At 29.0% G+C, this 18,128-nt stretch overlaps 1 protein-coding gene across 1 annotated transcript in view; it reads right to left on the bottom strand.

Moving 5' to 3' along the window:
* Positions 1-18,128, bottom strand: part of LOC129961899 (KICSTOR complex protein SZT2-like) — a 138,000-nt gene that overhangs the window by 21,561 nt on the left and 98,311 nt on the right. Inside the window, exons 54-59 of the mRNA XM_056075527.1 lie at positions 15,650-15,826; positions 13,559-13,815; positions 10,892-11,114; positions 8,861-9,074; positions 8,230-8,360; positions 6,349-6,710 (exon numbers count right to left, since the gene is read on the bottom strand). Of these exons, the coding sequence (XP_055931502.1) occupies positions 6,349-6,710; positions 8,230-8,360; positions 8,861-9,074; positions 10,892-11,114; positions 13,559-13,815; positions 15,650-15,826 (1,364 nt within the window). The remainder of the gene's footprint in view (positions 1-6,348; positions 6,711-8,229; positions 8,361-8,860; positions 9,075-10,891; positions 11,115-13,558; positions 13,816-15,649; positions 15,827-18,128) is intronic.

Raw genomic sequence — 18,128 nt, 5'->3', positions numbered from 1 at the left:
TGTAAATTATCAGAAGTAACTGCACTTAAGTTCTCAAAATCTGAACCCTTCCACCACAGTTCGATAGTTGCAAATGTCTTCGCATCCAATCCACGAAAAATGAAGTCTGCAGGATAGCATTCTGATGGGATATGCTGTCACTGGAAATTCTTGGATAACTGCTGGATTTGGGACAATCTGTTGTCGACGAAGGTCTTGAGGGATATTAATCCATGCAAGAGCTATAGTAGAGTCTGTATGAAGAATGACATCTCCACCATGAGAGCATTAATTATCCTTTTCACCAATTGCGATAGTAGAAGACAAGCTGACAACTCCAAACGTGGAATAGAAATTGTTTTGATCGTTGCTATTCTGGATATACTGGCGATTTTCATGACTGAGTTGGTGTCTATTATACTTTTCATATAGACAACACCTCCATATGCATCTTGCGAAGCATCATCAAATCCGACCAAGACTGTTTTCTTAAGAGCATCTGCAAAAATGTATCTTTCGATATGTAGTTCTTCAATAAATTTCAAGGAATCCACAAAATATTTCCATTGCGATCCAAGAGGTTCAGGAAGTTCATCATTCCAATTCATCTTAAGCTGCCATAACTTTTGAAGAAATATTTTTGCTTTTGTTATAACAGGTCCAATGAAACCTAAGAGATCGTACAACCTAGCTATCACAATCAATACATCTCTTTTTGTCATCAGAAGACATCTTGTTTTAAGATGCCTTCTCAGGAATTGACATCTTAAATATGAAAATATCCTCTGTAGGTTTCCATGCAATTCCTAATGTTTTTACTGATGGTTCAGTTGTAGAGAAAAATTTATGTTCCTGATAACTAGATACACCACTGATTCATAATTAATTTGAATCGGAATTCCACTTGTGTAGAGTCATCCCACCAACATTTAGCATGTTTCGAAGCTAGGATTGAAGTTCCTTTGCTTGATCTAAGCTTGATGTTCCAGAAACTATATCATCCATGTAAGTATCTTGCTGAATGACATCTGAAGCCAATTTATTCAAAACTAACTGTTTCAAAGTTCGTATTGCCAAGAAAGGAGCACTGGTTGTGCCACATGACACTGTTTCGAGCCTATATTCAGTTGGGTCTGCATCCTCTATGTAAATAATTCTTAACTTCCTCCAAATAATTCTTAACAGGTTACGCTGTGCTGGATCTATCAGTATCTTGCGATACATCTTTTGAATGTACACAGTAAAAGCAAATTTACGCTTTCTGAATCTTGTCATGATTTCAAATATCTCTTCCTTGACAAATCCTTTCACAGGATGATTATTGAGACTACTGCCGGATGATGTAGGAGAAGAGGCGTTAAATAGAACTCGAAGCTATGTTGTCTTTTCAGGTCGAAAGACTCCATGATATGGAAGGTAGTAGCGAAGAGGCCAGGATGACGTTACATCATTCACTTTCTCCATGTAAGCGAGATCTACGTGCTCTTGCATGAAATCCTGAAACAGCTTTTTCATTGCCTCATCCCTTGAAAGCCTTTCCCAAAGTTGATCTAATCTTTTTAGTGCAATAGTTTTGGATTCTCCTAACTTTTCAATATCCTTTACTTGCATCTGGACAATATACTTGCCTGTCTCATCACGTTTATGGGCTATTCTGTAATGATGCTCACAACACTCTTCCTCCTTACTCAACAAATTCCCAGATACAGAAATTGTCTCTATTTCCCAGAATTTTCGTAAGAGTTTAGTAACGTTGCTTTTTGTCTAGAGCTTCTAAGCCCCTAGACAAAAAGCAACGTTTTGTTGAAGCATCCAAATTATCGTCAGAAATCCTACCGGAAACGAGATAACCGAAACAGCTAGATTGTAGGAATAAGTTATTTCTTATTTTAATTTTATCTTCCTCTAAGAATGCGAAGAATAACTCTGCACTTACCAATAAGTCTATCTTTGGAGGAATAGAAAATGTTGGATCTGCAAGATGCACTACATTCCTAGGAATACTCAAATGCGAAATATTAATATTCTTCTTGGAAAAAGCAATAAATCAACTTTTCATTGCAAATCATTTTTCTTACTTGATATTTGAGCCGAAATTTTTCTTTTTACATTAATAGCTAAGTCGTTCAAACCGCTAATCGGAATGTTTATTAATCTAATGCATCTGCTGCACTCTAACTAATAAAGGAAGATTCGAAAGCACTATCCAAAATCGCAGGAAAAGGTCGTTTAATACCTGTGGCATCTTTGACATAAATTACTGCAGCATTTATCAAAATATTTTATTTCCATTTGTGTGAAATGAAAAGGGAGCATTTTCTGAAGAAACAATTAATTCTGAGTTGTTTACAACTTCCGGTGAAGTATCATCGGGTGGCACCAGTCTGTCTGAATCAGCACTGGGATTATTTTCGGGGGTAGAATATTATGAAGCAATGTTTTTTCTTACAGACGAAACATGAAGTCTTTGAATTACAAAAGGATAGAATATGAAAATCACTAAAGTAATTAAAACAAACACCGAATCAAGTCTATTTGATAATTTCATTGTTTTAAATTTATCGCAGTGATACAATGAATGAGACTGCGTTTTACAGGCAACCCACATCTTTGATTTATTAGATTTAATAAAAAGGGATTTTGATCTTTCACAGTTTGATTTCGCAGGAATGTTACTAATTATACTGCCTAAAATTTAACATCTTCTTTTTAGGAATTCCAAACACAGATCAAAAGTAGGAATTTCTTTATCCTTTAATGTTAACCCGTGCTATTTTCTTTCCGAATGCTGAACCATATAAATTGGAAGATATTTGCTTAACATTAGATTTCACACCAGGGTGTGTGCTAAGCCATGAATTTTGTGAAAAATTAGAATTCGAAATTCTTGAGGTATAAATGGTCGAATTTTTGTAGTTGAAATATTGCACCAAAATAATTTTCCTGAATCCAGAGGATATTGTTTGAAAATCAAAGATGGTTTCAAGCGTAGCTCGTTAAGATCATTGATTACCAATTTGTGTTTCTGGAATTTTATCATAATCTATTTCAGAGATAGCTTCTATCCTGGATAGTGAATCTGCGATAAGGTGACCATTCGTACTGATTTTACCAGTACAGTACTGGTTTTCAGGGCATAAGTCCTGGTTAGTCATTAAACAAAACCAGTACACGAAAAGTACTGGTTTTAGATTAGAAAACATTAAAACAAAAAAAGTAATAAAATAAAAATAATAAAATTAGAACTAGCAACCCTGATAATTCCATGTGATATCGTCAGGTGTCGCATGAGCAGGACCGCCACGACGTCATACAAGCCAGTGGTGGTCTGATGTACTAACTACTGTGATGTACCTACCTTATTATTATCATGGCGACAAAAGGAAGAAAGTGCGTATTTAATGATGATTTAAAATTAAAGTATACATTTATTAAAGAAAGTAATAATATTGATCCTAGTGAAGTATATTGTGAAAAATGTAGAAGTACGTTTTCTTACTTAGTTTTTATAAGTTTTTTATTTACTTAGGTATGCATGTTGGCCGTTGGGTGAATTTTTGATAAAAATTTATAAAATTTGGGCGTGGCTGGTCAAAATTCATATTGTCCTGGTTTCAGGTTAAAAAAAAATGGTCACCTTAATCTGCGACAATATTTTCTTTTCCGCCAACGTAACGAATATCCGTTGAAAATTCCGAGATGTATTATAAATGACGTAATTGTCTAGAAGAAGCTTTTCCGTTCTTTTGTTGAAAAGAAAACGTCAAAGGTTTTTGATCAGTGTAAATTATAAATTGTCTGCCTTCAAGAATATGCTTCAATTGTTCGATTGAAATTTAGATTCCTAACAGTTCCCTGTCGTAAGTACTATATCCTTTCTGAGCATTATATAACTTCTTAGAAAAGAAGACTAAGGGTTTCCAACTGCCACCTTCAAACCAATGCAGCACGGATCCAACAGCGAAGCATCACAGAAAAGAGTTAACGTTGAGTCAGGATTTGGAAAACTTAATAATGTAGCATTCGCTAGATCTTTTTTGCACTGCTGAAATTTTTCTTTTGCTTCATCGGTCCACAGAATTGTACGTTTATTGCTTTTCATGGTACCCTTTAAATGCTCATGAAGATTTGCTTGATTTTTGGCAGCATCTTTGATGTATCGCCTATAGAAATTAATGAGACCAAGGAAGGTATGCAATTTATGAATAGTTTCCGGTAACCTATAATTCAAGATGGCACTTACTCTTTCAGGAAGAGGTTGCAAGCCTTTAGTAGTAATCAGTTATCCTAACAATTCTAACTGATTCACTCGAAACATCGACTTTCCAAGATTTATACGAAGATCATATTTATTTAAACGAGAGAAAACTATTTTTAGGCGCTATGAATGTTCATCTTGTGTTGAATTATGCAAAAAATTCAATCCAAAAACACTTCATTGATGAAACGTAGATGGGGCGTTCCTTAACCCGAAGCTCATAACGTTAAATAAGCCGTTCATATAAGCCGAATGGCGCTATGATAGATGTTTTTTTCATCTTCTTCCGCTATTGGGATTTGAAAATGCGCCTTAATAGGCCCATTTTTGAGAAAATTTGTTTGTTTTTTAAAGATATGATGGAAATCCTATCTTAGAGCTCATAAAGATCGGTTATCCAAGGGATTATATTTCCGGAATGATTAATGCAGATTATATTTGAAATTAAAATGAAGCGAAACTACATCACGTCGACATATTTTTTATCTAAAAAAAAAAAAAAAAAATGGTTTTACCAATTTTAAAAGGACAAACTAGCGAAAACAAAGATAGTAATATAAAGATATAGCTGCTACAGTCCACAATAACTCTTTTGTTTTCGTATCTTTGCTCTAGAGCTTTAAAAAAGCGAAGAAAAGTCATCATCAGAAGTTTCAATGATTTTAGCTTCTCCTTTTAAAGAACTGTGTAAATAATAAAATTTTTCATTTTCAGAAAGATCAGGGTTTTCATATATGAAACTATCAAACTGCGTTTTAAACAAATTCCATTCCTTAAAATTTCCCGCTAAAAATCGGAAGAGGAATTTTAAGTAACTTTATTGGAACCCTTTTTGACTGATCATTGTTTACAATATGAGAATTTTTCATAGAACCATCAATATTAGGCGTTTTTAATGATTCTGAATTATACACTAATTCATTTAAAGAGGTTTTGAGATTTACCTCTAACTTTTGAAGATCGTCTTCAACAGAATCAATGGCTGCTTCTGCTTCCGACAATTCGGTGCCAGAAAAGTTTATTGTAGTAATCGTTTTTTAAAGCTTCAAATTTATCCTGTAGCTTTAACACAATATCCAGTTGTGCCTTTAGTTCCGGCATCGTAAGCTCTTTATGCAGGAAAGCATTTTCAATTTTGTTACCTGTTCTTTTATGTTACCGCGTCTGCGGTTCAGCGTTGTTATGTCCATTGCGTCATCAGCTATGATGACTTTCGTTTTGCGATTTGTGAGAAAATACACAATAAGAACTATACATCCACAAGACGAAGATTGTTACTCCAGTCGTTACGGACCATTATGTACGGGCATTATGTGCGGCGAATCACACAGAGTTTCTGTCAAAATCAGGAACAACTTCTTCGGACACCGACGTCTCTCCGCATCCCAATTCGATGCCTCTCATTGCTCTCCTCTCCTCTTTCTAAAACAACAACAACCGCATTTTATTTCCATCAGATTTCTCAGGTACCTCTGGTTTTCTCATTGGTGAACTTGAGTTCCTTATCATCCAATAGCTGCTTAGCAATACTTCTTCAACGGTCTTCAGTCGATCGTGGAAATGTTTGTTAACGATCCATTTTTGTAGTAGAGCCCTTCCGAACACATGCTAATTATAATCAATTCACAGCTAACACTACCTGAGTTCGACACTTAATGATAACGGTTGCTGGTGATTGATCGTTTCTTGAAGATTTGAAGAATCTCTTCACAAGGGAAAAAAGTTTATCTGGATGTTTTGACGTTCTTCTCCCTTGAAGACATGATGGACCTATTTGAATGGACGAGACACACATCTGAGGCCCTTTATCTGGATACAACAAATGACCAGACACAATGACACTACTAGTGAAAAGGATCCACATCTAGAGATCCGTAGGCACTTAACTATGTATGAGGAAATGGGTGACGTTACATCTGGCCGAAATGTGAATTACCATGTGAGAGAAACATTACAATGCAGAGATAAAATCAAGTGAAATTCAACAGTAAAATTTTTCATGAAGTGTAACTGGTTAGCTGTCTTGATAAATGTTTTACATGAAACTACAAAATAGGTAATTTAATCTTAGAAACTACATATATTTAAATTTCAAAGACAAATTATCTTACCCTGAATCGGTGGAATGAACAGATTCTTCACCACTTGATTCAAATTTTTCTCTCTCCAAAATTGATGAAACTGTGCTCGTTTTTCGAGAAGAAAATCCACTCGACAATGAAGAGCCAAACCTCACAGTTTGAAAGGAGCCAAGTGTACCACAAGTAGAAAGCTGCTTTGGATAGAGATCTCTCTGACTGGTCAGAATGATATAAAAATTTAAAACTAAAGAGTTTGGTTCGGCAGAAGAGTCTGCAGTGTTCTGGTTGATGAGGATACCGACATCAAAACTACCAATCTTACAAGTGTCATCATTATTGTCTTTATATTTAGCCATCTGTTGGCTGAGCTCAACAAGAGCAAATTCTGTGTCCTATAAAACAGTAGTAACACATTTTCTGATTATAATTAATTTCATAATAACAATAAGAAAAAAGAAAAGAAACATGTTCTTATTTAGAAGAATTTTTTAATTTCAAAGATTGAAATGAATATTTATTAGTAAAACAAAACAAAATACTGGATAACTAATTTATATGAAAATTATATTTATAATTATATTAGCATGTTGAAACTGTAAATTTTATTTATTAAATGCATACTTAAAAGTAAGAACAGTTACAATAATAATAATAAAAAAAACCCCTGCAAATTAGCAAGCTTAAATATAAAATTTGATAAATAATGAAAATGTAACAATAATATCACACATGTACAATCTATCTATCTAGACAGATAGTTAAATTATGCAATTAAGTAAACTACTGCTTTGAATAACACATCACTAAAGATCAGAAAGGTTTGAAATAAAATTTAAATATCAATTTTCAGTATGTTGTGAATCATACTATCAACATTTAAATCATTTGCTTTATAATTCATTAATCACAAATAGTTTATTAATGCAAAATTATTCAAATGAATAAAGTTTTATTGATATAAAACTCCTTTCAATTGCTTATTTAACCTTGTTTCACTTTCAAGACATTTAAAATTGCAAATTTAAATGAATTCCAAAGATTTTCAGATAAATTATAAATCTTATTTGTATTCAATGACTTTTATAAATACTTTTTCTTATATTATCAATTATTCATTAATCCTTAATAGTCTGTTATTGTCAAGAGTTGAGTTCAGAATTTTTCAATATTTTAAGCAAGGAAAGCACAAGAACTCTGGGATGTTTTACAATATTCTAAGATCACTAACCGATACAATAATAATAATGACCCACAGCAATAATAAACATTACATTTATTAAATTTTATTAGACAATGTAACAGGTTTTATAAACATTTCATTTTTCTTCTCTTATAATAATTATGATTAAAAAGCCAAAGGTGTTTTTGCCTAATTAGAAGAATTGAATGAAAAAATACAACCCAGTTTAAAATTAGTAGTATACTACAGATACATAAAGTAGTACTAAAATGAATTTTTAAAATTTAGTATCAAAATTTTGAAAATAATAAGAAAAGATACAGAAATGGAATGTTTTAAATGTCATTAATCTAATTTTTACAGTGCAATTTCATAATATTGTTTAATCTAATTTTTTTTTTTCTTCTAGATGTATGAATCAAGAATATTTAACAATAAAGCAATCAATAATGATGAAATTAATCACAGTTAATAAAATGCTTTTATTTACAAATCAAATTGTTCATTCAATTAATAAACAATATTTAAAAGTATCTGGTAAAAATTTACACAAATATATAATGTTCATTAAATAGAGTTTATAGAAAAATTATAGAAAGAACAATAGCTAAAATTACAAGTAAAGCAAAATGAAAAAGTTAAAAAAAAATCAAACAACTACAATTTAGCACATTTTAAAGAATAATTTTTCAGGTGCTTATTTAAATAGTAACTAAACAAACAATACTTACTATACTTGAATTGCTATCAAAAACAACTGGAACCATCCTCAATACTGTCATTCCATACAATTTATTGTGACTTATTATATAATTATATAACTGGTCGCCAGACATATTCACATCTTGTACTGCCAGTGTACCTTTAAAAAATAAAAATTTAAATACATCTTGATAGAAAATATCTTAGAACGGAATTTCATAATTTTTAAATGATTACAGCTTTTTTTAGACATATGATGAAATGAAAGCAAGACAAAAAGATTAATGATTGTCAAAACGATAAATAATGGTCCTTAAAATTTCAAATAAATTATTTCAAATGTAAACAGAAAATAACTGAAAAAGTAATAAGAATTGCTTATTTAATGCTTTTAACATTCTAAGTTTTTATATTATTATTTTCCAACTATGTTTTTATATTAGTCTTATAGTTCAATCTTCTCATTATAATATTCAGAAATTTGATTGATTGCATATATTACACAAAAAGCAGCTACAAAAAAAAAAAAAACACCCGTTTAAATAATAACATAGGAAATAATATCCCAGATTAGTAGAGTAGATAATGTTTTTATTATAAAATGAAAAATAAATACAAAAACAAATAATTTCTAAAAAAAATCTTTAATATTTTATTTACCTGTAAAAATTGTATTACGAGCACCAGTGGGCACTTTCTGATAGTATTTTATGAAATCATCAAGGAAACTTGTTAAATGATAACCATGACGAAAAATCAGCTGCCTTCCAGAAATATATGAATGAATGGTACGTAGGTGATAATCGTATGTAAAAGAATGAAGATTTATATCCATTATAACTTTGTCAATGTCATCCAAAAATGAAGACCCAAACTAAGGAGCAAATAAAGCTATTAGAAATAGAATAGAGAGCATATTTCATAAAACATGCTTTATTTATGAAACTGATAACCAATTCAGTATAATAGAATATTCATTCATTCAAATATGCATGTACAGTTGTCTCTATGTAAGAACTCTATGTAAAAATCATACATGCCATATTTTTTTACAATAAAACAAATCTATGAAACTTATCAAATCTTTTATTTGAAAAACAATCATTCTGCCTGAAAATACAATTCCCTCCTTTTAATAAAATAAATTCAGAAACAATTTCAAAAATTTGCTTAAAATATCTTTGATATTTACATCTTACTAATCAGTGATACAAAAAAATTAAAAAAAAAATAGTTCAACATATTTCATTTGTTATAAAAAATTAAGATGACTGTTGATTTCTCAGAATGGGATGAACTAAAAAGAATGAATGATGAATTAATTTGAATAATAATGGAAATGCCTCAACATTTAAATTAAAATTATAAAATATTTATAAATGAAAAATCATAATCACATTAAGAATAAATCTGAAACATGGAGATTATTATTTGGAAATTTTTGTGAATAAAGACGAAAGAAAAGTCATTTGTTTTTGCTATGAACAAGTTGAGATTTACTAAATATACGGCCTTTAATAGATTGACACTTTTTTGGGTGGAGTTTCCTTCAAATAAAATAAAGTATATTGCATGAACAATTACAAATTTTGGAATAAAACTTGATGCACACATAAAAAAGTCAATGGAAATCGAATTATAGAATAATTTCTGTTTCAAATTATCGAAAAATTTAAAAACAATAATTAATCATATTAATTAATTTGATGAATTAGTTTGTTGATTGGAATAAACCTCCTCTTTTGAATTATTTCCATTGATATCAATTTTTGTGAAGGTACAATAATAAACAACAAAATTACAGAATTATTCCATTTTATTGTTGTTGAGACTGTACAAATCAATACAAGTTCATCATAAATTTTAGAATTACAAATCATACCATCATATATTATAAATTTTAACTTTAGTAAGATAAAAATAAGAAAACATTAAGAAAATTACTATTGATGATGTATTAAATGTCATATCATGTGATCAGCTAAAAGCCAATAAAGTTCTAGAGTAGTGTTTTCCAAATTGTATGCTTTGGTGCCTCGTCGAGTAGGGATTTCTAGGTAAGATACATAATTTTTACAATTTCACTTAAATTTTCTATTGAGTTTTATCAATAATTTATTTTGTGTTCACATATATTGACAAAAGCATATATAAAGAATTAAAAGGCATCCTTTTAATCTAAAAGTAATTTTTTTGGATCAACAAACTTATCAATACCACTGATTAGTTTATTTATTAGAATTTGTTCACTATGACCTAAAATGTTTGTTGTGTATTTTTATTTAATTCATTCAAAAATTGACAATATTGCAGGAAATATTGTTTAAGTTTTACAAAGGATGGTTTTCAAAAGTCGGGATTCGCTAATGTTTCAGAGAATTGAAAACATTTGGGAATCACTGTTGCAAGCAGGTAATGACTTTTGAAGAAGTTTCATTCTCAATCAATATTTTCAAAAATGTCAGGATAATTAAAAAGGTAATTTGATAAGCAAAATTCTTTGAGTGGGCAATGGTTTAAAGATAATTTTAATTAGCTAATAAGTTATCAAACTGCATGAAACTAAAAACAGCTTATTAATGACAAACATTTTTGAAAATGGTGTTATATATGAATTACATTGGTAATTCTTATAATTAATCCATGGATTGTTATCCATATATTAGAATTTTATCAAAGAAATAATCTAACTTGATTATCTAAAAGGGATCGAGGACTGCATGAATTAAATCTCCTTCGCTCCAAAGTGTACAGGTGGCCATAAGCATAAGGATAATTCAAACCCAATTCAAATACAAGAAGTCCACCCAATACACTCTTGATTAGATAATTTGGTGAACCACGAGTACTATTACGATGCCGAGAAAAGGAATCAGACCGAGATAGTCTATCATCATCACTTGCAATACTGAATCTAGAAAAAAATAATAAAAGTAAATATTAACAGATGCCTTTCAAATATAAATAAAGTGCAATGCAATTGATTATTGGTTATTCAATTCAATGAATTATTATCCAATTAATTTTTTTTAATATAAACATGATATCTGATTGCAAAAGAAATTTTCCAATTTCAAAAATATGTTAACTTAAAATGCATTTTTATTCTGAAAGGGTAAAAACAATGATAAATACTGAATCTAGAAAATAATAATAAAAGTAAATATTAACAGATGCCTTTCAAATATAAATAAAGTGCAATGCAATTGATTATTGGTTATTCAATTCAATGAATTGAACTTATAATGCATTGAATTGGTTATTCAATGAACAACTTATAATGCATTTTTATTTCGAAAGGGTAAAAACAATGATAATGTTTGTAATTTTTTTCTACATACAAAACTTTTCCATGATCCATTCTGCTTTATTTGCAAGATTTCAATAACCGTTATGGTTTGGCTTAATATAAATATCTTTTGAATATTTTTAATCATTAAAGATAATATGTTAAGATTTGAGATCAAATATTACAGGATTTAAAGCACTTCAATTCCTTTACAAAGTCCCTGTATTTCCAACCAATTGGCATATTTATATCAACAAGCATGGCATTTGGAAGCATTTATGATAGTCAACAAACAATATTTAAAATTTTTATTTATTTGGCTATTAAACTTTAGAAAAATTTTCAGAAATACATAGCATTCTAATATCGAATTAAGGGCTAAATATGAATGAGAACAAAATATTTGTAATATAAAAATATAAATTGCTAAGAGTCAAATGCATAATTAAAAAGTAGTTTCATTCAAAATTTGAGTAAATAATTGAAGCCTAAAAATTCTTAAAATCATGAAGCTTAATGTTTTCATAAAGTTAAAGTTCAATTGATATCTATGTTTATAACAAAGAAACAATTAGCAGTTTTCTATTAATAGAGACTCTTTCATTGTAAAGCTTGAAAGATAATGCTATTCCATTAGTCAATATTCACCACAAATGATTCATAGAGCTAAGATTTTTTTTTTGTCTAGTGTCCCACAAATAATTTCAATACTGAAAAAAAGTACTTAAATTTCCTTACAAAAGAAAAGAGTTTATATATATATATATATATATTGTCACGTAGGTTCTTTAGTGTGGAACTCAATGATACACACAAGAAGTAGAGCTAAACCAATTTATTAACTCAACTCTGAACCAAGATCACAGTGACCGACAGATCTTCTGCTTTTATACTAGCAGGGAAAGTTCCAGAATACTTTTCTGGAAACAGTAAGAAAAGTCCGGAATACTTGTCTGGTAAACTAAAGAAATGTCCAGAATCTTCTGGAACATGAAATAAAGGAAAACATAAAACCAAGGAATTAAATATTTACACAGACTGTGCATCACATTGTTCTCTAGCGGGATTCAAACTTACGATCTCTTGATTATGAGATCAGTGCTATGACCATTCTGCCATGGAGAGTCCCCAACCTCTTTTCAATGTGGCAATATATATATATATTGAAGTGAAACATTAGAAGAAGTGATTTAAATAATGAGTAATATTTAAATCTATTTTTCCTCTACATGATCAATGTTTTTATTATTTTATATAATAGTTACTAGAAGTTTTTCTTTTAAGAGATATTTCTTTGTATATTCTGGCAAAAAAACAGTGCAATAATTAACTGGATGAGTCCCCAAAACTTTCTTGCATACTTTCTAATGCAGATGAATTTGTGTTTTATATATTTTTTTTTCCCCAACTGACTGAAATCAAAATTGGGAAGAAAATTACAACTGTAGTCACAAAATTACACACCAAATTTACTTCACCGTATTTTTTCAATTATTGCATTTATACGATTCTGAAATTACAGACTGTCATACAGCAATCCCTTGTTGAATTTGGCTCAAAATTTGATAGATAATGATAGACAAGATACATGTTAAATCTTGTACTAAATATTATCCATCTAGATGTCTTTGCCTCATTGTTATCATGTCCACTTATGTTTGAATAATATGACAAACAGACTTGTTTTGTTCAAAATTTTTTAGAAAACTACAAATTTGGTGTACAGACCAACTGCTAAATTTCATCTATCTAGCTAAAAGTGTTTTTGAGTTAGCCTTACTACAGACAGAATAATGCCAAAAATGTGTTTTCCAGAATCTAAAATGTGGAGATTCGTGAAAATCCCGAGATTCAAATTTTTTGATGATTACAATATATTCTCTTTATATCATATATGAGAAAGTAAAAAAGAAGCAAGAAGCCAACATATACAAATAAATATTTCAAACTGGACATAAGTGACTTTAGTTCACAAAAAAATTATCAATAGTATAATAAAATAAAAATGCATTAAAAAATTAATATTTCAGTTCTATAAACATAAAAATGGATTAAAATGCAAGACTCACTTTTTCTCTGCAGCTTCAGATGTTTGAAGTGAAACAAAGCCAACTGTATGCAAGTATTGAATATATTCTTGAAGATAGTGATGACACACAGTACCATGCCATTCTTCTGATGAGATTTTGCTCCTCATTTTAGGAGATCCTTGATTGGAACCTGGATAACCAGCAGCTCCACTCATGCGCCTCATCCGAGTCATACTACTTCCACTGCTTGAAAACTCGCTGGTTTTCAAACTGCTGCCAGAACTATGTCGGGACCTCTGCAAAACACAAAATGCAATTATTCTGCATTTATATGAAAAAATTATGCAAATACAGACAAAATTGATGTAACCAATGTCCCAAATTTATCATATAAAAGCTGAGTACACAATTAATCTACAAACTGAGCCCTATTATGATTAGAATTATGAATTAGATTTCTTATTAGAAGACAAATAAGATTACAATTCCAAATGATCACATAAGCTGTAAAAAAATCTGTAAATATGAAAGTGAAGTTTCAATAAATGAAGACTAATATAAAATAAATATTCCACATCAAAGTTTTATCTATAAGTTCTTTCTAGTTTGTGTGATACTGTTCTTTCTTACCATGCTTTACATTCATATATTAATATTCAGTTTTTAACAAAATTTTCTTATTAATAAATTAAATCTTAAGAAATGTCTTTGTTTTGATCCTGTTGTCAGTTGAAAAGAATTTATAAAGCTTTACTGCCATAATTTCAAAATTAGAATAAACTGTTACTCTTGAAACACACAATTCAGCTTTATGCATCCTCCAAATTTCGTATTTTAGAAGTTCAGTCTAAATAATTTTATACAAAACGTTTATCTTTGTCAAAATATCTATCTGCAAATGCTTTGTCTTATTTGTATGATTAAGCTAAGTTTTGAAGGCAATCCTCATAGATTAAAATTTCAGCCAATTTTAAGAAAAAAGATTTTTTTCTATATTTGTTATGTGTGCAGGAATTGCTTTAGTAATTACTTTGAGTAGAAAGAAAATGCATTTTTTAAAAATTATTATACATCAGTGAACAATGCAAAGTTTTTTTTTATATAAAATTTTTTAGACTGATTCAAATTTCTATCAATATGAAATATGATTAATTTAAATTTCTGAACAAATGTATTTTCTGTTCATAAATTCCACATAGAAATTTTTATTAGGAAATGACAAAAAATATTAGTTGCAATATATAATATTTCTTCAGAAGTTTTTTTTTTTTTTTTTTTTTTTTTTTTTTTTTTGCATTAATATATATAAACTAAAAATCTTCAGCATGAATTATTCAAAATTTAAAATTTTTGACTTGCATTGCTTCTATTTCCAGTAGCTCATATATAGAGGATAATTTTAAAAAATAAGTCAAAGCTGAAAAGGTGGTAATATGATTCATCAAATTAAGCAAATTGTATCAGAAATGAAAACTGCAGGTTGTTGAAGCACATAATGTTGAATATGATGGGGCAAATGCAAAAATTATAAATACATTAATTTATTTATTATTTATTTTGGCAAAAAAAAAAAAAAAAAAAAAAAATCGCATTCATAACTTTTGTGCATTTGTGCAGGAGTGTTTACCTGAAGTCTCATATGGAACACTTCTGTGGAATCTGCAAATTATTTTGCTACCAGAAATGAGGTCATCGCTGTTTACATATGTACTCTATGCTAGGTGTGGTTGAATCTTGCCACTGCAAGACATGTATTGCTGCGGTAATTGCATCATTGTGTATTTATTTATTTATTGCAATAAGATGGCTTAATAAATGTGAATTTATAACTTTTATTTTAATAACATTTTCACTTTTTTCATTATTTGCACCCTCTACCCCCTGTAGTTTTCATTAATGGTTGGACAAACTAATTAAACAATCTGCTTGATTTGATGAGTACTACCACCTTTTCATGTCCAGCAAAGTACTTTTATTCATCCTGTGTACTTACTCAAAACAAAATTCATGGCTAATTCAAGTTAACAAATAATCAGTTCAGGTTATTATTAACATAAATTTTCAGATTTTCTGAATATTATTCAAACAATAATATTCAAAAAATCTAAAATGAGAAGTTAAATCACTTACACTGCTAACTGCAATTTCAGGAGCTCGCTCCATTGAACTTATTAGTAGATCCAGAGGTTCTAGGGCATGATCACGAATTGGAGCAACTTTATGCCGCCAGGATGGGCTGAAAAGGAGTGGTGTTAAGCAATAATGACTAAGACGAGCCTGCCGTTTCAGATCCTGAAATACTCGATCCTAAAATAAAAATTTTCATCAGTTAGATAGTATTGTCCTTATAGAGAATCTGATTATGTATAGAATTTATTTTATTTGGAATTATACAACAGAAGGGTATGGAACAGGGAGTTATGGAATTTTCTATATGCCCCTTGGATACATTTGACAGCTGCCATTTATCATACATAATCTAAATATAAAGTGATGGATCTAACTCATTTGATAAATATAACATTTATCATGCAAATTCTTTGTCACATATATTCCAATAATATATATATTTCTTTTATGAATACGTTTTTTAAAGTATGATACATTTAATATTTCTAATTGAACTTGTTTCTCTTTTTTCATCCTTCTTAATATGGATACTGAATAAATTAAGATCTTATCTAATTAGGAATAAAAAAAACAAAATCAGAATGTTTAATTTTTTTATTTGTGCAAATTTTGTACCAGATCTTTCTAAGTTTCAAAATATAATAATCATTTATTGTTGATTATATTTACTACCCTAAATAAAAATATGTTTTATGACCTCTTATACATGTCCTCGATTGTAAAAATATTACTCTTCTTTAGTTTGTAATAGTAGTTTTTTTTCTTATTAAGCTTATTTCTATTTTGATTTATTTATTTTTTGCTTTGCAGTTCTAATTACTGGTTCCTGCCCTTAATAATATGTACATCACTGAAATAATTATATATATATATATATAATCCATAGGTTTACCATGTTAGATAATGCTAAATTATTTACAGATATGTTGCACTCTTATTATAATTTTTTAAAATATCTTTTATTTATATTATTACATTATTTTTATGCCCTTTTATTGTAAAATCTATCTTATAATTTTAAAAAACATTTTACTGTCCATGATATGTCTAACTTAAAATTATATATATATATATATATATATATATATATATATATATATATATATATATATATATTATTTTGTATTTTTAAAATTCATATTTTCTATATTCTAATTTATTATAAATTATTTTATATTTTGTTGTTGTTTCAGAATTGCTATCATGCCTGGAAACTTCTAATATATCTGCCTGATTTGTAAGAGTGGAATTTCACTTGATTACTTGTAAATTACCATCAAATCTGAAGTGAATTGGTCAAATTTCTTCATCACAATTACTAACCCATATAACACCAAAATAAATCTGTTCCATATGGAAGAAATTTTTTTTTTAAAAATACATATCTAAAAGATTAAGTTGAAAAGTTTGTTTTACTTATTTCCTGTTTTACTACCCAATAACTGAAACAATAGAATTTTCAAATTAATTATTAAAGTAAAGAAAGTCATGAAGCAATTAAGATGACACTCACTCTCATCCTATTGACTACAGAAAATAGTTTTGAAATTTATTCTGCTAGAACTTTATCGAACATACTGTCATGAAAAGAAAGATAGCATATTTCATTAAATGTTTTTGGACATAAAAAAAACTAAATGATTCTTTCTTTTGAAATTAAATGAAAATTAAAGAATTTCATTCATTCATTACTTTCTGGTTTTATTTTGTTCTTTCTGAATTTGAATTCTTTAATATCAAGTTGTCTTTTCCTTGCATTGAACTGTTTGAAATAGCACTTATTTCATGAATTCGAAAGTTCGATATAGCTTCATACAATCTAACACTTCTAATAATTTTATTTTAATGCTTTGGCTGATAATTAAAATAGTTTCATGTATGGACTGAATTACAAATTACCTGAATTGTAGTTACAGTAGGTACCCATCAATTCTGCTGTTTGAATTTTCCTGATTTTTCCATAACATTTCCGGGCCTTTTAAAAGAAATTTCTGCCTTTTTTCGGTTGTATCTAATATCCTCAAAACGATGTTGTTTTATTTTATTTTATTTTATTTAATAATTGCATAATAAGTTCTTAATTGTATTGAAAAACTAGTCTACTCTTTTAACTAATATCAATGTAAAAAAATTTAATGCTCAGACAAAGAAAACATTTTTACTTATTGAATTTCAATTGTGTAAAACCATTCCCTTAGTCTTTTTTTTTTTTTTTCAAATATATTAACCAACACTAGAAGATACATGTCCATATAGACCAACCTAAGCTACCATGCCATATCTTAAAATTGTTTGTCAAATTTACTTCCAAAAACTGCTGTACCAAACCATATGCAAATTGGCAGAGTGCTTAGAATGAAATGATTTTTTTTCCTTCCAATAGTATCTTCCCTACCCATACTGTTTACCAATACGCCAATCAGAACTGAACAATAATTTTACTAACAGAAAAAAAAAATTCTTTATTAATACAAAATGA

This window comes from Argiope bruennichi, chromosome 2 (genome assembly GCF_947563725.1).
Source record: "Argiope bruennichi chromosome 2, qqArgBrue1.1, whole genome shotgun sequence".
Lineage (NCBI taxonomy): Eukaryota > Metazoa > Arthropoda > Arachnida > Araneae > Araneidae > Argiope > Argiope bruennichi.
Note: the sequence above shows the minus strand (reverse complement) of the source record. Positions and strands in the feature narration are given on the sequence as shown.